We start from the raw sequence: 25,530 nt of genomic DNA, 5'->3' as shown, positions 1-25,530 counted from the left end.
ATTCCCATCAGCCTCAGCTGTACTCTGTGTTTAGTGCTAATTAGCACATGTTAGCATGTTAACACACTAAGTTAAGATGGTGAACATGATGATGAAACAGCTGCTAAACACCAGCATGTTAACATTGTCATTGTGAGCATGTTAGCATGCTGTAGTTAGCATTTATCTCACAGCACCACTATATCTAAGTACAGCCTCACAGAGCTGCTAGCATGACTGCAGACTCTTAAGTCATGTTTAAGCCTTGGTGATAGCTAGGATATTTATGTTTTCATCTATATTTTAACCAGAGACCCTTTTCTTAAGTTTGCTTTGTTCTTTGGCTCCACCCACTAATACAACACAACCACTCAGGCTATTTCTGCTCATAAGCAGCTCCGCCTTTCAGAAAAAAAGCTTCTCAAACTAAAACACGTATAATAGAATCATCAGCAGAAATAGGCCATACAGGAAGAGGTTTCCCACCTACATTTCACTTCAGTCTGATGTTCACACAGTCCGCAGCAAGACAACATGGAGGTCGCAGCTCTCTGCATCAGACTGTGTGAGTACTGAGTCTGTTTCCATTTACTGTGACATTTACGAGAAAACAAAATGATAAGTTGTTTAAAGTTTAAGATAATAATAATATAAATAATAATTTTACAGTTAGAGGTTCTCGCAGCAAAAACGAGATAACACAGGTTTGTTTTATGCACGGGAACATCTCGGTGATGTTTCAAAACAAAACAAAAAGACTGTAGAATGTGTTTGTCTTTACCAGTTATATTTTTTAGACACACTGCTCTTCAAAAGTAGTTATAGACCTAAGAGTAGCTATTATTGCTTTAATTTAGCTTTAAGATGTTGAGCTGACATTTCTAGATCACAAATATTCAGAAAATTCGAGCAATACACTCACAGATTTTAGCATCTGAATGGTTTATCTGTGTCCCTACAGTGATCATGTATCATACTTTTAAGCAAGAGAACAGAAATAATACAAAGCATATAGGTGCTATAAATAAGTGTCTATGTGATGTTGAGCTCTCTTCTATTTTCTCATCAGTGGTGACTGTGGTGACCCTGCTGTGTGCACATGCTCAGAATGATGGTAAGTACCACTGACTTCCTCGTTGATATGAAAATTATTTACCGTTTTGAACAATACATTTTTTGCTGGGAAGTGTTTGTGGTAAATTATTTGAGAAAAGTAGGAAAATATGTTGTGATTTTGGTGAACTGACCCTTTTTGAAACTCAAAAAATAAACGTTTGTTTAATCATCACAGGAATGGCGTCACCTATATCCTTTATTACACTTATGTAATAATTTGTTTTAATTTTATTGTTTGATTTTAGAGGCATTTCCCAGTCATTTATATTCAGTTCATGTTCATGTTTCAGTAGTTTTGTGTGGATCAAATGTTTTAATTGACTCTTTCTTCTTTGTCTCAGATCCAGTTATCTGTATCGTCCCAAACAAACTGCAGTTCTTTCAATATAAGTCTGTAACTTTTCATTGTGAGGAGTTTGATGGTTCAACTGGATGTAAACATGTACATGAGTCCAAAGAGAAAATACCCCCATGTGGTACTAATAAGGTGAAATCAGCAGGTTCATCCTGCCACATTGTAAATGTTTATCCAGAGGACAGTGGTGAATACTGGTGTGAAGCTGGAGGGGGGAGGAGAAGGAGCAGCATCAACATCACTGTCACTGGTATGTTCACAATACGACAAGATATTTTTCATAAATGTATATTTAACATGAAATAAATATCAAACACTTGTTGCTCAGTTGGTTCAGTGATTCTGGAGAGTCCTGGTCCTGTGATGAAGGGAGAAAATGTGACTCTGCGCTGCAGAAACGAAACTACTTCTGCCAACCTCCCAGCTGATTTCTATAAAGATGGACTCTTCATCAGGACTGAGCCTACAGGAAAAATGACCATCTCCAGTGTTTCCATGTCTGATGAAGGACTCTACAAGTGTAACATCTCTGGAGCTGGAGAATCACCAGAGAGCCGGCTGGCTGTCAGAGGTGAGACACTGAAGGACTTTAACTCAAATTAAAATCATATGTTTCCTTTTGTATTGTGTGACACTCAGCAAATTCACGTCAGTCTGTTGAGTTGCTTTTTTCTTCATTAAGTTTTAAAACAACAAATTATTTTATCTTGCATTGATTCTTAAAGAGGACATATCATGCACATTTCCATGTCTATATTTATATTCTGGGGCTCTACTATAATATCTTTGCATGATTCCCAGTTTAAAACTCTATTAACTCTACTATTTATCTTCTACTGGTCCTTTATGCAGCCCCACAGTTCAGCCTCTGTCTGAAACAGGCATTTTTAGTTCCTGTCTCTTTAAGGTCCCCTTCCTGATGAGCCCACTCTGTTCTGATTGGCCAGATTCAGAAAGCTTCCTCTGGTTGCAGAGGCTACATAAACAAACTATAGTCATTCTTTACACAACATATAACTTCTCAAATCCATCCAGACATGTTGGTGCTGAATCAGATCTGAAATATGCGCAACACATGGAGCAACAAAGGTTACAGAACAGACGGCTGTTCGTGGGCATGTGCAAACAATCTGACCTCAGTTCAGGGAGGAAGTAGACGTAACTTTGCAAACGGAGCATCCAGAGCAAGTGAAGCCCTGCCTTTTGACTTGCACGTGGAATTTTTATATACATTCACCTCAAGTTTTGGAACTCTGACCATGTTTAACATCCAACATTATAACAGTGTAAAAATAACAGAAAAATCACAAAAAGCATGATATGTCCCCTTTAAGGTCTGCCACTATGCTGGATTGAAGTACCAGTACAACAAAATACAGTTTGGTAACTAACCAGATATACTATCCAGCCAGCCATAATGTGTAATAGTATTTAGATTGTTAAACAGTTTACCAATAACTTGTTTCATTTAATTCTCATTTCAAAATAATAACGATGAAGAAGAATAAGACATGTTTAGGCAACACTGGCTCATGCAGATACTTTCTGTCATCTTTGCAGAATTTCACGAGGACACTTGTCCGTGCTTAGATCACGGCTGTCATATTTACCTCATCCTGAAAGCAGTGTTCGCCTTTGTGTTGGTGGCTCTGCTGCTGCGGGTGGAACTACTTCACTGTGGGAAACTCGGAGGTACAAAAAATAACTCGCATGTAAACGTAACTTTCAAACTAAAGAGGACAAAGGAGTTAATGACAGAGAAGTGAACTGAAAGCTAGTTTGGTCACAAAGATAATAAATATCCCATCATGCTTCATCTGAATGCTAAATGTCTGCCTTGTTCATTTGTTCATGTTTTATGGTCTGTGTTGTTTTACATGTATATATTTGATCATGTATATATTTGATGGTAAGAATGTCTCCTGCTGCTCTAAGGTGTATTTTTCATTGATTAATTGATTTTGTACCTTTTTTTTTTCTAAGAGTCTAAAAGCAGATGTGTTCTGTGTTGTGAGATTCTCAGAAGTCAAACAGAGACGTCTGAAAGTCTTTCAAAACCACACAATCAACAAACTATTAAATCCACAATCCACTTTGAGCTCTGACAAACCTTCTGCAGAATAACCACAGTATCTCTACACCTCTATGAATAGACTCTCTCAGGGTGTTTATTTAAATGTACTGCATGTATCATGTAACAATATGCTTTTAATGCACCTTGGTGTGTCACGTTTCATTTACTGCTTGCTTCCTCTACTACCTAAAAAATGTAATGAATTTGAATCAATAATAATTGAATTATTTTCATACTGTTTCATAATTTTTGAAAGGGACAATTTTATAATATTATTTCATATTCTTAATGCAAATAAAAGACCAATATCAAACAAATGTATGTCTAATTACTATATTAAATACTTTTTTTTTTTTTTTAAATATGTGCATTTACGTAACATTTATGTTTGGGAAAACATGTTTATGATGTACAGTGAATGATGCACTGCAGGTGGCAGAGTTGGACTTGTGAAATAAATGAGTTCTATATATGCATGCTATGCAGAGAGAGTTTAGAGAGAGCCATAAAAAATAAAGGAAGAGAAAATCTTGAACTACTACTGAAAACACATTTTAGCAGTTAAATTCTGGACAGATGTAACTGCACAATTTAAACTTCATAAAAAAAGTAAACATGCAGACATAAAAGAGGTCATGGAACCAAAAGAACTAAAGGTGTCTTGGTATTTACTCCAGACAATACTAGAAGTTCAGTGAAACACCTATAAACTTTGCTGATACCTAGAAAATTATATTTTCTTCTATATTTTAACCAGAGGTCATTTTCTGAAGTAAGTTTGCTTTGTTCTTTGACTCCACCCACTGATTAAACTGAACCACCAAGACTATTTCTACCACAAGAGCAGCTCCTCCTCTCAGAAAAAGGTTTTCAAACTAAAACACTCAAAATATTATAGAATCATCAGCAGAAATAGACCATAGAGGAAGAGACTGTTTCCTACCTACATTACACTTCAGTCTGATATTCACTAAGGTTCGCCAAAAACAAGATAATGTTTCACACGTTTCATATAAAGGAACATCGTGGTGACGTCGAAGAGCTTTCAGCCACAAAAATGTATTTTTCTGCACCATAAAGATTAGTCACACTAGCTTGAGGTTAATATTTGTGGTTCAGAGGGAAATATCTTGACAACTATTGGATGGATTATCATGAAATTTGCTATAGACATTCATATTCCACAAAAGATGAATTGTAATAACTTCGATTGTCTGATTTTTGATCTAGCGCCATCATGAGGTCAAAATTACAATTTGTCAGGTACTCTGGTTTATGTTTATCATATATTTGTTTATCTAAATAAGACATTCCCATAAGCCTCTGCTGTACTTGTGTTTAGTGCTAATTAGCACATGCTAGCATGCTAACACACTAAGCTAGAGCAGCTCCGCCTCTCAGAAAAAAGGTCAACTGAAACAAAATTAGTGTTGCATCATCAGCAGAAATAGGCCACACAGGAAGAGACTGTTTCCCACCAACATTTCACTTCAGTCTGATGTTCACACAGTCCGCAGCAAGACAACATGGAGGTCGCAGCTCTCTGCATCAGACTGTGTGAGTACTGAGTCTGTTTTCATTTACTGTGACAGTTACGATTAAACAAAAGGATGAAGAAGTTGAAAAGTTTACAATAAAAATATTCAGTTATAGATTCTGGCACCAAAAACAAAATTTTTCACAGGATTCATATAGAGGAACATCTTGGTGGTGTTGAAAGGCTTTCAGCCCCAAAAATGTATTTTTCTGCAGCAGTTATAATATTTTTAGACAATACACTGTCTTCATACGTAGCTATAGATGTAAGAGTAGCTATTGTTGCTTTAATTTAGCTTTCAGGTGTTGAACTGACGTTTCTAGATCACAAACATTCATAAAAACAGCCAGCAGTACATACACAGATTTCAGCATGATCATTTATGTCATAGTGTCCCTACAGTGATCATGTATCATAGTTTTAAACAAGAGAAGAGAAATAATACAAAGCATATAGGTGCTATAAATAAAAGTGTCTGTGTGACGTTGGGCTCTCTTCCTTTTACCGATCAGTGGTGACCGTGTCGACCCTGCTGTGTGCACATGCTCAGAAAAATGGTAAGTATCATTTAGTTCCTCATCGATATGACAATTATTTACCATTTTTTTCAGTGTTTGCTGAGAAGTGTTTGTGGTAAATTATTAAAGAAAATATGTTGTGATTTTGGTGAACTGACCCTTTTTAATAGAAAATTAAATGTTTTTTTAATCATCCCAGGAATGCTGTTACCTTTATCTATTATTATGCACATATGTAATAATTTGTTTTAATTTTATTGTTTGGTCATTTTAGAATCATATTCCAGTCATTTATATTCAGTTCATGTTCATATTTCAGTAGTTTTGTATGGATCAAATGTTTTAATTGACTCTTTCTTCTTTGTCTCAGATCCAGTTATCTGTATCGTCCCAAACAGACTGCAGTTCTTTCAATACGAGTCTGTAACTTTTCATTGTGAGGAGTTTGATGGTTCAGCTGGATGTAAACGTGTACATGAGTCCAAAGGGAAAATACCCCCATGTGGTACTAATAGGACGAAATCAGCAGGTTCATCCTGCGACATTCCAAATGTTTATCCAGACGACAGTGGTGAATACTGGTGTGAAGCTGGAGGGGGGAGAAATAGCAGCATCAACATCACTGTCACTGGTATGTTCACAATACAACAGGATATTTTTCATAAATGTATATTTAACATGAAATAAATATCAAACACTTGTTGCTCAGGTGGTTCTGTGATTCTGGAGAGTCCTGTTCATCCTGTGATGGAGGGAGAAACTGTGACTCTGCGCTGCAGAAACAAAACTACTTCTGCCAACCTCCCAGCTGATTTCTATAAAGATGGACTCTTCATCAGGACTGAGCCTACAGGAAACATGACCATCTACAGTGTTTCCAAGTCTGATGAAGGACTCTACAAGTGTAACATCTCTGGAGCTGGAGAATCACCAGAGAGCTGGCTGGCTGTCAGAGGTGATTCTTTCATAATATCCCATCCAGGTTGGTTTTGTTGGTTTTGACCTCATCACTTTTTCAAACATTCTTATCTTCCCTTTAGTTTAGTAATTTTTCAAACATTGATTAAGTAGCTATGTATATTTTTTTATTTGTATTTGTTTTAACTTTATAATCAACATTTTCAGTTCCAGACTCTAACAGTGACGCTTTCAAAACTGCCTCATGGATCATTGTGACTGTTTTACTGGTGGTTCTGTTGTTGGTGGTAGGAATACACCACTTGAGACACTGAGGGACTTTAACTCAAATTAAAATTATATTTTTTCTTTCGTATTGTGTGACACTCAGCAAATTCACGTCAGTCATAAAGAAATTACAAATATTTTTATCATTTTGCCAAGGAAAATGGCTGCAACATTGTGTTTAGTTGCTTTATCTTAAGTTTTTAAACAACAAATTATTTTATCTTGTATTTATTCTATTCTATCTTGAATGATTTATAGTTATCTATCTTATTTATCTTCTACTGGCCCTTTATGTAGTTCCTCAGTTCAGCCTCTGTCTGAAACAGGCTGTTTTAGCTCCTGTCTCTTTAAGGCCCCGCCTCCTGATGAGTCCACTCTGTTCTGATTGGTCAGCTTCAGGAAGCTTCCTCTGGTTGCAACTATAATAACAGGATTCCACTTCTTTTCTCGTTCTTTACTCAAAATATGAACTTTTCAAATCCATCCATACATGTTGGAGCCTGATCTGATCTGAAATATGCACAACACATGGAGCAAGAAAGGTTACGGAACAGACGGCTGTTTGTGGGCATGTGCAAACAATCTGACTTCAGTTCAGGGAGGAAATAGAGGTAACTTTGCAAAAGGAGCATCCAGAGCAAGTGAAGCCCTGCTTTTTGACTTGCAGGAGGAATTTTTCATTCATTCACCTCAAGTTCTGGCACTTTAACCATGTTTAACGTCCAACATTATATCAGTATAAAAACAACAGGAAAAGCATGATGTGTCCCCTTTAAGGTCTGCTAATATGCTGGGATAAAGTACCAGTACAACAAAATACAGTTTGGTACCTGACCCTGACCCGACATATTATCCAGCAATCCAAAATTTGAAATTGTATTTAGATTTCTAAACAATTTACCAATAACTTGTTTCATTTAATTCTCATTTAAAAATAATAACAATAAACAACAACATTTATTTATAGAGCGCATTTCATACAAAAAGCATCATAATATTCCTCACACGAACAGCAATACAATCCTCCATATCATCATACATAAAAACAGACAAACACACCAATACATACATGGACGCGTAGGTAATTAAAGTGCAGAAAGATTCAGCTAAAAACAGGAACAGACAGTTGCTTGACTTAGTTAAGGCAACAATAAAATTAAATGTCTTGAGTCTACTTTTAAAGGAACTAAGCATCGGTGCGTCTCTAATATCTCTAAGAAGGGCAGTCCATCTAGATGAAGCATAGTCACTGAATGCAGCTTCTCCTGCTTTAGAGCACACACGGGTGACAACAAGGAGACCACTGGCTGATGATCTGAGGCTTCTTGTTGGTTCATACGGCACAAGCATTTCCTTAATATAATTTGGAGCAGGGCTATTCAGCGCCTTGTAGATGAGTAGGAGGATTTTAGAATCAATTCTAACAGTTATTGGAAGCCGATGCAGTGATTTAAGAACAGGTTTGATGTGTGCATATTTCTTAATCCTGGTTAGAATACGTGCAGCAGCATTCTGTATAAGCTGCAGTCGCTTTTGAGGAAGTCCAGAAAAGAGACCACTGCAATAGTCGAGTCTGCTTGTGACAAATGCATGTGCTAGTTTTTCAGCACCTGAATTAGACAGAAAGCCTCTGATTTTTTGAATTTATTTTCTGAGGTGATACAAAGCTGATCTCGTGACGTTATTGATATGACAGTGAAAGTTAAGATCAGCATCTACGATAACACCAAGATTACTGGCATTTTCTTTGCTTTCAAGGGAAAAGGAACTGTGGTGGGCTGTAATTTCCTGTCTCTTTGCTTTTCATAAAGAAGGATATGACATATTTAAGCATTAATGTCTCATGCAGATACTTTCTGTCATCTTTGTAGACCTTCACACGGACACTCATCCACCCTCAGATCACTGGTGTCATATTTACCATGTCCTGAGAGTAGTATTCGCCTTTGCGATGGTGGCTTCGCTGTTGCTGGTGGTAGGACTACTTCGCTGTGGGAAACTCAGAGGTACAAAAGATAACTCGTGTCCACCCACATGTAAATGTAACTGCAAAACTAAAGAGAACAATGGAGTAAATGACGGAGAAGACTGAGTGTCCTAAAAGCTAGTTTGATCACAAAGATAATAAACATCCCATCATGCTTCATCTGAATGCTTAATGTCTGCCTTGTTCATATTTGCTTGTTTTATGATCTATGTTGTTTGATATGTATACATTTGATCTGATGTTCCGTTTTTATACAGTTCATACTGCATGAAAATCCATTTTGACCATAACTCTGACAAACGCACTCATTTTAAATACAGTGTGTTTGACAGAATGGTGGTAAGAACGTCTCCTGCTGCTCTAAGGTGTATTTTTCATTGATTAATTGATTTTGTACCTTTTTTTTTTCTAAGGGTCTAAAAGCAGATGTGTTCTGTGCTGTGAGATTCTCAGAAGTCAAACAAAGACGTCTGTAGTCTTTCAAAACCACACAATCAAAAAACTGTTAAATCCACAATCCAATTTGAGCTCTGACAAATCTTCTGCAGAATAACCACAGTATCTCCACACCTCTATGAATAGACTCTCTCAGGGTGTTTATTCGAATGTACTGTATGTATCATGTAACGATAATCTTTAAATGCACTTTGATGTGTTGTTTCATTTCTTGCTTGCTTCTTCTACTACTTAAAAAATGTAATGAATTTGTAACAATTCTAATTGCATTATCACCATATTGCTTTGTAATGTTTGAAAGGAATGATTTTATAATATTATTTCATATTTTTAATGCAAATAAAAGACCAATATCAATCACATTTATGTCTAATTAATTTACTAAATACTTTTTTATTGAAACATGCTTTTTCATAAAATTTTTGTTTGGGAAAACATGTTTATGATGCACTGCAGGTGGCAGAGTAGGACTTGTGAAATGAATGAGTCGTTCTGTAAATGCATTCTATGCAAAGAGAGAGAGTGTTTAGAGAGAGCCATGAAGAGAAAATCTTGATACTGAAAACATTTTAACAGTTAAATTCTGGACAGATGTAACTGCACAATTTAAACTTCATAAAAAAGTAAACTTGCAGACATAGAAAAGGTCATGGAACCAAGAGAATCAAAGGTGGTTTGGTATTTACTCCAGACAATACTAGAATTCTAGTGAAACACTTATAAAGACATACATGAGTATACCCATATATCTGGATGTATGAGGCTGATTCTTTGCCTCTGCTGAATCCATTACAATCATGGAACACACAACCTTAGTGGGCAGATCAGACTTTGGTTGTACTGGGCAGCTTTCAGGTGTGAATGATCAGGTAATTCCTGCAAAAGAGAAGCAGAATAACAACAATAATAATAGAAATATGATGAGTAATAACAAACAGCAGCAATAGCCGGAGAAGGACACCAACAGGACTGTGCCACCACTCCCACGGCAAAGGCTCACAGTATTTCGGGGTTTCCTGCAAGATGAAAAAGCACAAAAAAAAACTCTGGGGAAGAAGCAAAGTTAGTAACATGCATTAATGGTACATGAATGTATACAGATGGAGAGGAGGAGAGAGGAGCTTTGTCAGACATTCAAGGATTTTGGTGCTGACTTTTTGCCACTTAGCACCATCATGAAGTTGACATTTTTGTTTTTCATTGAACCTAGACAGATATCAGGTGGACCGCCAAGAAATTTGCTATAGACATTCATATTCCACAAAGGATGAATTGTAATAACTTCGATTCTCTGACTTTTGATCTAGCGCCATCATCAGGTCAGAATTTCAATTTGTCAGGTACTTTGGTTCATATTTATCATATATTTGTTTATCTAAATAAGACATTCCCATAAGCCTCTGCTGTACTTGTGTTCAGTGCTAATTAGTACATGTTAGCATGCTAACACACTAAGCTAAAATGGTGAACATGATGAACACCTGCTAAACACCGGTATGTTAACACTGTCATTGTGAGCATGTTAGCATGTTGTAGTTAGTGTTTATCTCACAGCACCACTGTGTCTAAATACAGCCTCACAGAGCTGCTAGCATGACTTAGACAATTAAGTCTTGTTTAAGCCCTGCTGATACCTTCTTCCATATTTTAACCAGAGGTCTTCTTTAGTAAGTTTGATTTGTTCTTTGACTCCACCCACTGATTTAACCACTGAGGCTATGTCTACAACAAGAGCAGCACGTCCTCTCAGAAAAAGGTTAACTAAAACAAAATTAGTGTTGCATCATCAGCAGAAATAGGCCACACAGGAAGAGACTGTTTCCCACCAACATTTCACTTCAGTCTGATGTTCACACAGTTCGCAGCAAGACAACATGGAGGTCGCAGCTCTCTGCATCAGACTGTGTGAGTACTGAGTCTGTTTCCATTTCCTGTGACAGTCACGATTAAACAAAAGGATGAAGAAGTTGAAAAGTTTACAATAAAAATATTCAGTTATAGATTCTGGCACCAAAAACAAAATGCTTCACAGGTTTCATATACAGGAACATCTTAGTGGTGTTGAAGGGCTTTCAGCCCCAAAAATGTATTTTTCTGCAGCAGTTATAATATTTTTAGACAATACACTGTCTTCATACGTAGCTATAGATGTAAGAGTAGCTATTGTTACTTTAATTTAGCTTTCAGGTGTTGAGCTGACGTTTCTAGATCACAAACATTCATAAAAACAGCCAGCAGTACATACACAGATTTCAGCATGATCATCTATGTCATAGTGTCCCTACAGTGATCATGTATCATAGTTTTAAGCAAGAGAAGAGAAATAATACAAAGCCTATAGGTGCTATAAATAAAAGTGTCTGTGTGACGTTGGGCTCTCTTCCTTTTTCTCATCAGTAGTGACTGTGTCGACCCTGTTGTGTGCACATGCTCAGAAAAATAGTAAGTACCATTTAGTTCCTCGTCAATATGAAAATTATTTACCATTTTGAGCAATACATTTTTTGCTGAGAAGTGTTTGTGGTAAATTATTGAAGAAAATATGTTGTGATTTTGGTGAACTGACCCTTTTTAATAGAAAAAAATAAATGTTTTTTAATCATCCCAGGAATGCTGTTACCTTTATCCTTTATTATGCACATATGTAATAATTTATTTTTATTTGTTGTTTGATCATTTTAGAATCATATTCCAGTCATTTATATTCAGTTCATGTTCATATTTCAGAAGTTTTGTATGGATCAAATGTTTTAATTGACTCTTTCTTCTTCATCTCAGATCCAGTTATCTGTATCGTCCCAAACAGACTGCAGTTCTTTCAATATGAGTCTGTAACTTTTCATTGTGAGGAGTGTGATGGTTCAACTGGATGTAAACGTGTACATGAGTCCAAAGGGAAAATACCCCGATGTGCTACTAATAGGACGGAATCAGCAGGTTCATCCTGCGACGTTGTAAATGTTTATCCAGACGACAGTGGTGAATACTGGTGTGAAGCTGGAGGGGGGAGAAATAGCAGCATCAACATCACTGTCACTGGTATGTTCACAATACGACAAGATATGTTTCAAAAATGTATATTTAACATGAAATAAATATCAAACACTTGTTGCTCAGATGGTTCTGTGATTCTGGAGAGTCCTGGTCCTGTGATGGAGGGAGAAACTGTGACTCTGCACTGCAGAAACAAAACTACTTCTGCCAACCTCCCAGCTGATTTCTATAAAAATGGACTCTTCATCAGGACTGAGCCTACAGGAAACATGATCATCTACAGTGTTTCCAAGTCTGATGAAGGACTCTACAAGTGTAACATCTCTGGAGCTGGAGAATCACCAGAGAGCCGGCTGGCTGTCGGAGGTGATTCTTGCATAATATCCCATCCAGGTTGGTTTTGTTGGTTTTGACCTGCTCACTTTTTCAAATATTCTTATCTTCCCTTTAGTTTAGTAATTTTGCAAACATTGATTAAGTAGCTATGTATATTTTTTTATTTGTATTTGTTTTAACTTTATAATCAACATTTTCACTTCCAGACTCTAACAGTGACACTTTCAAAACTGTCTCATGGATCATTGTGACTGTTTTACTGGTGGTTCTGTTGTTGGTGGTGGTGGGAGTACACCACTTTGGCAAAGGTGAGAAACATAAAATAAAAGATTTCACTAACACCTTTGTTGCTGCTATAATCACTCCCTGCTTTTGCTGTGCTGCTCACGCTCACCTGTCAGTCAAAATGTAGGTGGCTTGTTGTAGGATTCTGTATTGAAGAAGTTTGAGTGTCTGTTAGTGACACCCTCTTATTTTCTAATTCAGCCATGTACTAGTTATCCTGTTCTGCTTCTGTTTAGTCCAAACAAACTGGGAATCTACAACAGATCACAATCTGTGTAGCAGAAAAATCCACTTTTCCTCAATGAAAGCCCTGCATCTTAAGTGCTTTTGTTCGGTTGTTTTATTTATTGAGATCAGGTCTGACAGAGTGAGTCAACAACAATGTAGGCTCAAAGCAAAGATAATGAACCCTTCACTAACAAAACCAACCAACAGAACTCAATGTTGACACAACCTGTGGGTACATAGTGTGTAATGCAGATTTCAACCAGCACACTGGCATTTTTTAGGGCAAACTGAGGTTTTTTTATTCACCTTCAACTCAAGATTTGATCAGTTTGACACTGTGAGGGGAGTGCAACTGACAACTCAGCAAGAACATGACTGTTCATTACTACTATTGCTACATAATAACTAATACACTATTAATGGCCTAAATAATTTGAGGAGATGCACACTCAATTCTCTAATCTCCTCCAAAACCTTTTATGTTCTGGGTAGAGATACTAGAAATGGCTGCATTATCCCTCTGCCAAACTGTCTCTGCAATTTATTTCCAGCCTTATGTTGGTCTTTTATTTATATATAATACATTTCGTTACTGCTCTAGCAGGGGCATAGCAACTATTCTCTAATTAGGGTACCTCCTCCCAAGCTAATTTAACATCCTCTGAATTTGGTGTCTTGTTCACTCTGCCATAGGCACTATTGATGATTCTGCAGCTTTTGCATTAGGACTGGACCATGAGAAAAATGTTTTCCATCTTAAAACTTCCTCCATTGCTCTCTTCTATCACCAAATGTCATGCCATGGTGCACTAAATGGTGCTGTTCATGGTTGTTCAGAATTACATACAATGGACAGCAGCTACATTTACTTTATCATTTTATTTTATCTTTTTTTAAATTTATATTCTCCTCTTTTTTTCTTATTTTTCGACTGATGCTGTCACTTTTTTTTTTTCTTACTGCAGTGTTGCTCTGCTTGTCCACACCGACACTCGGATCAGGTGCAGCTGAGGATCAAACAGGTGAGAACATAAACCATATACTGGTATTTTCAGTATACTGGTTATCTTGTTGGGATTAAAGAAATAACGTAGAAATGTAAAGTGAGATAATTATCCTACTGTCCTACTTGCACTTAGTCTAGCACTGAGTCTTAAAATCTTTTTCTCAGTGGCTGAAAGTTTGCTTTATGATGTCAGTGACCTCTTAAACTACAATGCAGGTTTGAAAATCCTGGTCTGTAATCACTGTTAGTAATTGTTGAGTCATTTGTGGTATCAAAAAGGAAATCCCCTAGCTATCTATTTGTCTATAGATAATATAATTCACACTTTGATTGTTCCAATTATGTTTATTCAAATATTTATTAAAACGAGACTGACCCTTGACCTCTGTAAAGAAAACTAAAATTGTAAAGAGTTGTTAGACTAAAGGATTGATGTATGGATGTCCATAAGACCAGTGTAACCAGTAACACAGTGATGAGGGTTGGACAAATGAGTGAGCATGGCATGAAGCTGCATATCAAGCCAATTAGGCCCTTCGCTGTAGTTTTGTCTGAACTATACAAAGTAGATATAAGTAGAGATGACAGCTGGACCTACTGAGCTACTTGGCATTCAGATGAAGCTGCCTATCAAGCCGGTGGGGCCATCCCCAGCAGTTAATCTGAGCAGATACAACGTAGATATAAGACCAGGAAAGCTGCCGAGTATCTGCTCTGTGCTTGGGTGAGAACAGGATTTAAAGGCAGCTAAAAGGTAAGTTAGGTCAGGGCTAGAGGATGGAGTTGCCTGTCATGAGGCCCAGTAGATTTATGATGGCACAGCCTGATACTCACTACAGGGCCTCTTGATAGGTCAAAACATCTTTTAACATAAATTCTGAGCTTCAAGAGGAATCCTCACCAAACCTTTGGCGCATTTTACTATTTATTGATAAATAACTATGCGTGTATTTGTTTACCTACAGTATCTGCTTTTTTTCAGTGTCTGTAGAATCCCATGCAGCTGATGCAGACAACGTGACATACGCTTCTGTAACAAAAACCAGGAAGAAGAAAGGTACTTCACTTGACATGTTATTGTCTTACTACTTAATGTCAAGTACAGACCACAAAAAGCATGTAACACAACAGCTACATTGCATACTTGGAAATCCTCCAGCTTGCAAATGAATGCTAACAATAGCAATAGTGTAAAAGATGTTACTGAAGTGAGAACAGTATTTACGTACAGTAAACATGTTCAGTCTGTTACATGTGTACATGTTGGCAAGAAATGTGTAGATGCTGGTGATAACTTGAGCTTCCTGGACTCAAACCACACCAGAAACCACAGAGAAAACAATGTCGAAGGGCCCCTCAGAAGTGAATGTAGAGTAGAGGTTATGAGTTCGATTTATACAGCACAAGATGTTAACTTTTGGATATAATATAACTTGACATACCTATTCAACACAGTTCACATTTTTTCCGATCTCACACACTTAATGGATCAAACTTAGATAAGTTTAACAAAAAATATAAATTTGGTTGTCATCTACATAATCATTTAAAAAAAGAAAAAGTACAACTAATGATAAAAGCAGTCAAAGTAAAGCAAAAACAAAATGGACCAAGAATTGAGCCCTGGGGCACACCACAGCACAACTCCCTACGTTTTAAGATAGATACAAAGAAAAGCATTGAAGAGAACAAACAGATATTCTAACACATCCTTCAGTTCATCCAGAGCATTAATAGTGATTTCGATATATTTGTCTATCAGCTGACTTACAATCTCTCTCCTTTAGATGAGGATGAGGATAAATTCTCGTCTGTACCTATTTACTACACCTTGGGCCTGGATGAGACTCAACAACTGGGTGAGACTTAAAGGGGAACTTCACCATTTTTGTGTGTGCTTCCAATGGTGTTATCTGTGTCTTTGTGTCTCCAGGTTGAGCTTTGCGAAATCTGATAAATTGCCTCAAGTGATGTCACTTGAGTCAGCATCAATTGGGCCTTAAGACTTCAAGTGAAAGAAATTTGGGGGTGAGGAGTTAGAAAGAAGTGAGGTTACCAGACCTGATTTTAATCCTTTTTTTAACTGTCAGTTGTGAGTTTGACAATGTGAGTGCAATGCTAAATTGTTGGAGTAATCCTTAAATGGGACTGAAAAGCTCTATTAGAGATTAGTTTGATTTATAACTTTGTTAATACCATGAAATAACCAGAGACACTGGTCCTACTGGACTCTTTTATACTTCTGTAGGAAAAAAACACCAGTTTGACTATGCTGCTAAAATATTTTGAGGAAATATTACACTTCTAAGTGAATATTTTGACAAGAAAATGACATAATTTCATCTATTTTCAAAGCAGAAACCGGAGTATCCATCATCACAACGGATGCAGCTCCCTCAGCAGACACCAACTCACGTTTCGCAGAGGATGACTTCTATTCTACCATCCAGTAGGTAAGACAGAGGAAAATACTAGTGTGTTGCCTCTCTTTTCTTAGACAATTAAAGTATTTTAGCTAATGAGTGATCCACCAGTGTACAGCTTACAACAGCATCTCCTAAAATATGAATAAACATTTATAATTAAATGTTTTCACACTTTTCCAAATGAGAACATTAGATTTTAAAGGGATTTTATTTGGGAATTGTCATCTAAAATCAGTATTTCCTGTTTTGGTATTATTTGGGGTTTTTTTCTGTTTTTTTTTTAGAATTGTTGCAGTTCAAAATGAATCTGTATCTTAAAATGTATCAAATCAATCAATCAGACTTCCAATGTATCATGAAATGGCTTTAAAATTGTCATTTTCTTGTGTGATTTTAACAAAGAGATCAGTCTTTCTTTAATTTAAGCAAGTGGTTTAGTCTTCTTAAAAATAAGATTTTTGGGACCTCTATGCATACTATATTATTCACCACCTATCTATATATTTTATATTATTTATATATGTACATCATGTGTGTCTTACAGGTCTTTGAGAGCAGAGACGCTGACTGAAAAAGGGGCTTTAAAGAAACATGAACTATGTTTAGTGTATCACAAATGTACTTTTTTCATTGTTCCAACAGTAACAGATGAACTAAATTACATTTTACAGAACAAAAGCAGCATTGCTTGTGTCAGTTGAAACAGTGCAGTCTTCATGTCTTCATGTTATGTATCTGCACAGATATTATTTAAAGTTCATGGGCAGGTTAAAATGTACTTATGTGGTTCATCTTGCAGTCTTTGTCTGAGGCCTTCATCTAGTTCACAGCGTCAGAATCTTTTTTTAAAACCACCTTTTGAAACCACCTTTTCTCTGCTCTTCCTGTTCACACATCTGTGAAACTGCCTACAAGAATAGAGCTGCTGAAAAGCTGCAGCAGCTTTATTCTCACTTTGACTTGATCAAACACTCTGAGTTCACAGTTAGCAGTTTAATAATCCTGTGAACACAATGTTTTATGGAATTCTAAGGAATGGTGATGAGAAGACATGGAATCTGTAATTACAGTGCATATGTCATTTTTTTTTACACATAATGTCACATTTGTATTTTTGTGTTTGTTCTGTAATAAAAAACCCATTATTTTCTTTGAGGTTCCTGTGATTTTGACCACAGATTGATGACATCCTGCTTTAAAACAGTCTAGTCTTATGTGACACAACATTGCAGTGTGTGCAAAGACTGTAAGATGATTCATTTTGAAAAGGGAAGTTGGAACATCTGAAAATAGCTAAAAACACGGCACTAAAGAGTGCCTGTTAGGGAGAGTTGATTGTCTTACTGTAAAATTTGTTCCTCTGCCCTCCCCCATCCCCCCACATAGTTTCGGAGTGCACAATGCCAAAGTCAACAACTGGAAAAAATTAAACCCACTAATGTAAATTGTCAGATGCAACATTGTACTGCACCACAATGGAAATAAGCTGTAGAGCTTTTTCTGTGTATCGATTGATTGGTCTATCTATCTATACCAGTGGGATGGTTGGTCTTGCATAGAGGCAGAGAGGTGTCATGTCAAATTAGACCTGTTTGGTTTCCAGATACAGTAGGCTACACCATTGCTGAAAAGCCCATCTCACAGAGATATAATAAGTGAATGAGATGTAAAGCCATACTCATAGTTTTCCTCAGATTTCTTGCTTTAGACTTTTCTTCCCTTTTGACTCTCTGCTGGCTGTTTCTTAATGTGAGCCTCTTGGGAATCTGTGTTTTAACAAATGAGAAATAACTTCAGCTCTCACCAACTCAGTAATTCAGGAGTTCAACATGTTTCTAAAAAAATGTGTGTTTTCATTTTATATGAAACCTGCGTTAACTGATTTTCTGGCCACTTTGAGGCACCAGTAACAAGAACACTGACATATGGTTTTAAGCTGATATGTTGAACTTGTTAGCAAACTGTCTTATTTCCACATCCAGCAGTTACGGAGCAACATTATCATTCATTAGGAGTCATGTTTCTGTCCACCTGGTGAATGTAAGTCCAATATTCACTCTCTTTTAGCTCTGTTTTTGCTCTCTACCAATCCTTAGGGAAAATATCTGGCTCTGTAGCTGCTAAATGCTCCACTATGTTCACCAGCTAGTCTACAGCTAACTGTGTCTGTTTGCCGTTTGGTGCTGAGCAGGTGAGAGACTGAACCAAAACAGTAAAGTTGCAGCCGGACAGATAAACAATGAGCTGGAACTCACTATAAAGCTCCATAAAGCCAAGAGGAGCTGCAGAGTCACTGATAATTCTCTGTAGGTTCATCACTACTAGCCACGCACAGCACATTGTCAGCTCATACAATGTCACAATTAAAAATATAGTATGCTTCCTGTGACCAGAAACCCCCTTATTAACAATCACTGCTGTAAAATACACCTGATCAATTTGTAAAAACCTCCTAACAGATGTTCTTTATTATCATATATTAATGCCAACTAAATGATTCATTGCTCTAGATAAGTAAAAAGAAAAAAAACTGCCCTTAAACACCACAGTGTAAAAGTCAAAACATTAAGGTTAAAGTTGTCTTATTGCCAGTGAAGTGCTGGAGGATCCACACCCTCATCTGACACAAACTGAAAACATGTCTGAGTGACAATCATGTGATTAGCAAATGAAAACCAAAATGAATGATTTACATCTATTTAACAGCTTTGGCAGGGTCACCATAATGTAACAGTAATTCTTCTCGATAATGGTGTTGAGTAATATTAAACTTTTCCCTCGTAAAATGAAACCTGACTGTTGATTTCAAGGAACTGGTGTTTACTGAATACGAGGACCAAACCCTGATTACAGATAAAGAGAAGAAGTCATGCTAGTCAGGAGAGAAACAATGAAATTCCAGCACTGATGGAAAGTACGTAAGAGAGCGCGATTTTAGAATTAGTCATTTCATCTGATATTTAAGCCTCTATGTCTGTCATTAAAATCTCACACTGAATGTTTTGAGTCAGAGTTAATTTCTGAAACATTTCATGAATAGAACAAACAGTAGAAGACAGTAAAACTGGATCATTATGAGGAAATTGTAACAACAAAACCAAATGCAACATGAATGTAATATATATCAAAGTGTCATAATGCAAGCAAAGAATAGATGCTGCAAATTGAAATGTAAAAAGAGACGAAAAAATCAGACCAGAAACAGCAGAGCAGCAAGTTCTGAAAAGTGAAAATGTTACAAGTTATAAGTCAAATTTTCAATACTGTGCATTTGGCATATACTTATTTATGATTAGGAAAAACCAAAATGTAATTTTTTTAAATATTTATCGTCATAACTATACATTTTTTCATAATTTTACTGTGTAGAAGATGATTTTATAAAATATCGTACTTCTTAAAAGAAATTATTTACATCAGAATAACGTCATTACATTCTTCTGAGGAGCTCTTCAGGATTGCTGTTGCTGAATTCATCCCGTGTCACTTTGATAACATCGTCAGCTAAATGTACGGATGTTTTAGTCAGACAGAGAAGTCAGGACTTTCCAGGATTCAAACATTTGGATTCTATGTATTTTTCCTCTTCCTCTTGATGTCACCAAAAGGGAAAGAAGAATCATTTGCGATGAATCTGCATGTGGTGAAATGGAAATTTTGTGAGTATTTTCTTACAAACTTTAACTCTCTTTAAACCAATTTATTTGGTGATCATGTGTTATTGGAATTGTCAATCAGATCCAGTTTGTTAATAAATGTGCCGAGGCAATGAGTCCCAGTATACTGAGCAACTCTCACTATGTGTCTTAATGAAGAAGGGTGTTGTCTTAAACTGTAATAAGACTATTTACTGAAATTCCACGTACTCTACTGAGTTCCTTGATCGTCTCTGTCTGTGGTCAATATTTCAGTTCTGCTTTTCTGCAGATTTATGTTTGTACACATTGTGACACAAATTTCATCATACACTGTATGATGAAATGAGGCTGTTTTTATTGGACTTAACACAAGCAGATTTGAACGTACTTCTGTCTGTGATTTTCAGAACTGAAACTTTTGTGCAAGATTATAGAGGGCACGAAAGGTTCACCGTTTACTACAATGTGTATATATTCACAAATATATTAATTTGAATTAAAAGAGGAACCTTTTCAGTTTTATAAAGTTTGGAGTCCTTTTACAACTTACGTAGTACCTGATTGTTTTCAGACGATAACAGCAGGACTCTGTGGTCTGGTGTGGGGACAGTAGATGTTTTATTTTCAAAGCATTGTGTCATCTGTCAAATCTGTCAGGAACTGCAAACCTGTCAATGTTTTAAAAAAAAAAAAAAAAAAAATGAAATTTCTTCACTTCTATTCTCTTTTTTACAATAGCACCAGCTAAATGTCTTTAAATGTGAAGAAGGAAAGCTGTTTTCTGAAAACAAACAACAACAACAACAACAAAACAGGCCAAGTACAATGAAGAGTCTAATCTCTGGTTACTCAACTAGACTTTGGCTCAATAAATGTATCACTTAGGTGACCTAAGTCCTGCAGGGCAGAGAGCAAGTAGGCTCAATCCAATATCCCGAGGTTAATAACAGCACTAAAAATATTTCATCATGTGGTTATTGTTGGAGCTGGCATGGCCGGACTGACGGCTGCCAAGTTATTGCAAGACGCAGGACACACGGTACATTCAACATGCTGTTACCTTATATGAGACCTGATGTCCACCGCCTCCCTCACCAGGGCATCTCGCTTGCAACATATTCATGGCTCTTTTCTTGTCTCTGAAGCGTCAAAAATTCACTTGTGAATGTATATAAATGCTTGTATTTATTGGCAATTGACTACGAATGCCCTTTTAATGATATTTTTGATTTGTTACTGACTTTGTCTTAAGAAATATACAGCAAAGCTAGTTTTTGTAATCACTGTAAGAGAATACCACCTGTACCAGCAGATAAAATCATTATTTTATGATCACAACATCATCTGACAAAAATATAAGTTATGGACATTTAAAATTAGAAATTTTAGAGAACGTAACAGGCGACTTAAGGTTTTCATATTGAAATCTAGCCATAAAACATTTGGAACCACATCTAAATGAGCTACAAACATGTATTCAATGTGCTTGTAAAACATGAAAAATTTTGGCAAAACAACTCAAAACATGTCCTGGTGACTTTGAAACAGTCTTTTCAAATGTATTTTTTTAGAGAGGAAGTCACTTTTATTTTAGGGAAATTTAAGTTTGGTTTAGGCTAGTGATCGCGTTGGAGGACGTGTGGAGACCTACAGGAATGAAAAAGAGGGCTGGTATGCTGAACTGGGCGCCATGAGGATCCCAAGTTTTCACCGGTGGGTTTACGGGATTTACTGTACTGTATTATGAAATAACAAACCATCTTCTCCCAACCAAAAGTTAACTCCAACACCATCACCTTGTTCTTCAACAGCATCGTCCACTGGTTTATCGAAAAGCTGGGGGTGAAGCTGAATGAGTTCGCCATGAACGATGGCAAGACCTTTTACCTGGTTAACGGGCAGCGTAAGAGGACAAATCTGGTGGAAACAAACCCTGATGTCCTAAAGTATAACTTGTGGGAAAGTGAAAGAGGGAAGTCAGCAGATGAGCTTCTACAGCAAAGTTTGCAGAAGGTAAGAGGGAGTGTCTGGTCACCCCAGGAAGTTGCACAAATTTGTGAAATTTGTGACATTTGTGAAATAGGTGGTATTGAAATATCTTTTGTCGAATAAAAGAACTGTCCAGCCAAGTAAGTTCTCATAAATCTGGGTGGTGCTACGCCACTAATATGGTAGCTTCCTTAATTTTGGGGTCTCTGGGTCTCTGTTCCTCCACGACAGTTTACAGTTGGTCAGTGGCACAAATTCAACATTCAAAAAATGGGAAGTTTGCAGAAACGTTGATCTTCATTTGTTAAAATAAATGTATTTGAGTTATGAGTGTGCCTGCAAGCTAGCACCTCACTGGAATAGGTGTGTGTTTTTAGGGTAAGTTTTTTTTTTACATATTCAAAGTTCACCAAAATTGAACTCTACAAGACGGTCATGTGGATGTACTTCTCCAAAAGCAAATCCATTAATCATGTAGGTCTTACTGTTTACCAAGTAGCAATTTGACATGTACAGATGGTAATATGTAGCATTTAGCATCTTAGTCAGGCAATCACCAAAGCAAATTATCCTCTTGGGACCAAAACTCTTTATCAAATTCTGTTACCGTTGTTGAATACTCTGCCACCCCTTTAGCCATGCTACTAGTTTGTTGGTCATGGGCCAAATCCCCAAGAGCTGCCACTGGTTTGCTTTCTGTTTCAGGTTTGGTCTGTTTCTCTTCTACATTGGTCTCAATGGATGCCACAGTTAACTTCCTCTATATGGGCATACAAGTGACCTTTTTCTTTTCTTTTGTAGGTGAAAGATGAAGTGGAAGCTCACGGCTGCAAAGCTGCACTGGAAAAATACGACCACTATTCTGTGAAAGTAGGAGATCTCATGAAGTATTGTGAAATGAGCACACATATGTGAATGACTGTTTTAGTCTATTACAAATAGGAAGAATTGAGCGTGCCATATCCAACTGTTTATCATTAAAAACAGTCAACTAATGGTTAACTCTCATGAGGAAATGGTTATGTGTAAAGAGCAGGTTTTCCTGCACATATCTTATTATTTTATGATAGCGAGTCACATAATGTGGCCTGGAGGAGTAAACCAAGCCAATAGGTTTAAAAAGATAACATGAGACAAATTTTCTAAAACTAGACAAGAGAAGACAGAAACAGTTTTTATATTTCATTCTGAAGCAAAATATTGCACAAACTGTCAAACGGTTCTGGTGGAGTGAGCTGGCCAGAGAGAGCAAAACCAAAACCATGATGAAGCTGTTAAACTAATTGGTAACCGTCTCCAGAAGAGTGTCAGATACAATCCCTGATTTTTGAAAACATGACAAGTGAAAACATTTCAGTTAGCAATGACGTTTTGGCAAATTTTGCTTAAACTGAGTAATATGGAAAATATATGTTTGACAGGAGTATCTGAGAGAAGAAGGTGATTTGAGTCCAGAAGCGGTGAGGATGATCGGAGACCTGCTGAATGAACAGAGCCTCATGTACACAGCGCTGAGTGAGATGATCTACGACCAGACCGACATCAGTGACAACGTCAGGTAAGGCCTGGAGTCCCACATTGATGCCAGGTCAAAATGAGTCACTCTTTATGTGGAAATTGTGCAGCCTGAGCTGTTAAAAATTAAATCCTTCAGCCGGAAACAGTGACAGATATAAAAAGTCATGCGATACGATTATAAATGTTTTTATATTCACAGTTGTCCCTTAAAAGATCTTACACCAGTTTTGTTTTCCCTTTTATCTGAACATGTGTTCATTGATTTCTAAAGGAGACCAGAAAGTTTAAATCATCCAACTTAAAAGTCAAATTAAGTACATTTGGGGTCTGTTTCACTAATTAAAACCATCAGGCAACAGTAAAACAGACTTTATTGACCCCCAGTCATGGTTAGGCTACATTTAGCTTAGCTTACCTTCATTGTGGTGATGGATGCTAGAATTAGCACATATTGCATTGCTAAATTCTGTAACAAGACATAAGTTGAACTTTATTGCTTTGATTTCTTGACAATATGAAGCAGAAAATAAAGGCAATGGCTGATGGAGATGATGTTCTCGATTACTGGTGTAACAGACTTTGAATTTAACCATCTTTAAAACTTCACAGGAATAATAACAATACACTATTTTCTCTTATCTTGTGTTAAAAGCTCTATTTGAAATCAGTATCCCAGACTTTTAAAACTACTTTCTTCTTCCCCATCTGCTTTGCAGATTGCTTACTGTCATGCTGGTTGAAAAATTGCCAATTCAATTGTTTCACTGCATGAATGCAATAAGAATAGACATTTTCCTTTTTGTTTTTAAGGTACGATGAAGTGACTGATGGGTCAGATCTTCTCCCGAAAGCTTTTCTTACTGTCCTCGATGTCCCCATTCTCCTCACCTCTATGGTCAAGCGCATCAGCCAGTCAGAAAAAGGTGTAATCGTGTCGTACCAAACACTCCAAGAGTCCTCTCTGACAGACCTTCCTGCTGACGTTGTTCTGGTAACAACCACAGCCAAAGCAGCCCTCTTCATAGACTTTGATCCACCTCTCTCCATCAGAAAGATGGAGGCCCTGAGGGCAGTCCACTACGACAGCTCCACTAAAATCCTCCTCACTTTCAGTGAGAAGTTCTGGGAGGAGGATGGCATCCGAGGAGGCAAGAGCATCACTGATCGGCCCTCTCGTTTCATCTACTACCCCAGCCACAGTTTCCCAAGAAATGAGACCATCGGTGTCCTCCTAGCGTCTTAAACCTGGTCTGACGACTCCCTCCTCTTCCTAGGTGCGAGCGATGAAGAGCTGAAAGAACTGGCTCTGAGAGATTTGGCAAAGATCCACAGCAAGCCCATCTGGTCTCTCAGGTCTCTCTGCACGGGAGTTGTAGTGAAGAAGTGGAGCCTTGATCCTTACAGCTTGGGTGCCTTCGCTCTCTTCACACCCTACCAACACTTGGAGTACGCTAAGGAGCTCTTCAGGAGGGAGGGCAGGGTGCACTTTGCTGGCGAACACACAGCCTTCCCTCACGCTTGGATCGAGACATCTATGAAATCTGCAGTCAGGGCCGCTACAAACATTAACAAAGAGGCGCACAAAGAGTCAGCTAGAACTCAACACCGAGACGAGCTGTAGGGTGTGGAGAATTTAGTCTAAGCATTAAATGCTTGGTATGAATAAAAACTCAATGTCATATATGTAATTAATAATGCTAAAGACAATTAAATCTGAGATGATAAAAGCAAAATTATGAGAGTAACATGACCAGGAGGAAGTGCAACAACATAATAAAACTGCTTTTGATGTTTATGGCTGTTTCTTAGCTGAAATGAAACATGTCACAATGAGTCCAATTTTCTTAACAACAGCTATTTTAGCTGACATATGCAGATTCCAGAGAATAATAGAGCAGTATAT

General features: G+C 37.2%; 2 protein-coding genes and 1 pseudogene across 6 annotated transcripts; all 3 read left to right on the top strand.

The window, feature by feature from the left end:
* The first annotated feature begins 5,004 nt into the window (after nt 1–5,004).
* LOC122974211 (Fc receptor-like protein 5) lies at nt 5,005–9,468 on the top strand. The gene is made up of 5 exons (XM_044342182.1): nt 5,005–5,081; nt 5,574–5,618; nt 5,950–6,210; nt 6,289–6,561; nt 8,636–9,468. Exons 1-5 carry the CDS (start codon nt 5,051–5,053, stop codon nt 8,854–8,856), a joined length of 831 nt encoding a protein of 276 aa, XP_044198117.1. The 5' UTR covers nt 5,005–5,050; the 3' UTR covers nt 8,857–9,468.
* Nucleotides 9,469–10,380: 912 nt separating this feature from the next.
* On the top strand, nt 10,381–17,632 carry LOC122974161. 5 transcript variants are annotated; one of them, XM_044342101.1, is made up of 10 exons: nt 10,381–11,112; nt 11,605–11,649; nt 11,986–12,246; nt 12,325–12,567; nt 12,744–12,845; nt 14,016–14,072; nt 15,039–15,113; nt 15,844–15,915; nt 16,412–16,505; nt 17,027–17,632. In XM_044342101.1, exons 1-10 carry the CDS (start codon nt 11,082–11,084, stop codon nt 17,181–17,183), a joined length of 1,137 nt encoding a protein of 378 aa, XP_044198036.1. In that variant the 5' UTR covers nt 10,381–11,081; the 3' UTR covers nt 17,184–17,632. The 5 variants fall into 5 exon arrangements, 4 of the variants coding, with proteins under 4 accessions (XP_044198036.1, XP_044198037.1, XP_044198038.1 ...); XM_044342102.1 differs by having other exon boundaries at nt 10,382–11,112; nt 16,415–16,505; XM_044342103.1 differs by having other exon boundaries at nt 10,384–11,112; nt 16,412–16,509; nt 17,027–17,114.
* Nucleotides 17,633–20,110: 2,478 nt separating this feature from the next.
* Nucleotides 20,111–25,530, top strand: LOC122974436 (annotated as a pseudogene).

Source organism: Thunnus albacares, chromosome 22, assembly GCF_914725855.1.
Source record: "Thunnus albacares chromosome 22, fThuAlb1.1, whole genome shotgun sequence".
Lineage (NCBI taxonomy): Eukaryota > Metazoa > Chordata > Actinopteri > Scombriformes > Scombridae > Thunnus > Thunnus albacares.
The sequence above is the reverse complement of the archived record's forward strand: the minus strand, read 5'-3'. Positions and strand labels throughout refer to the sequence as shown.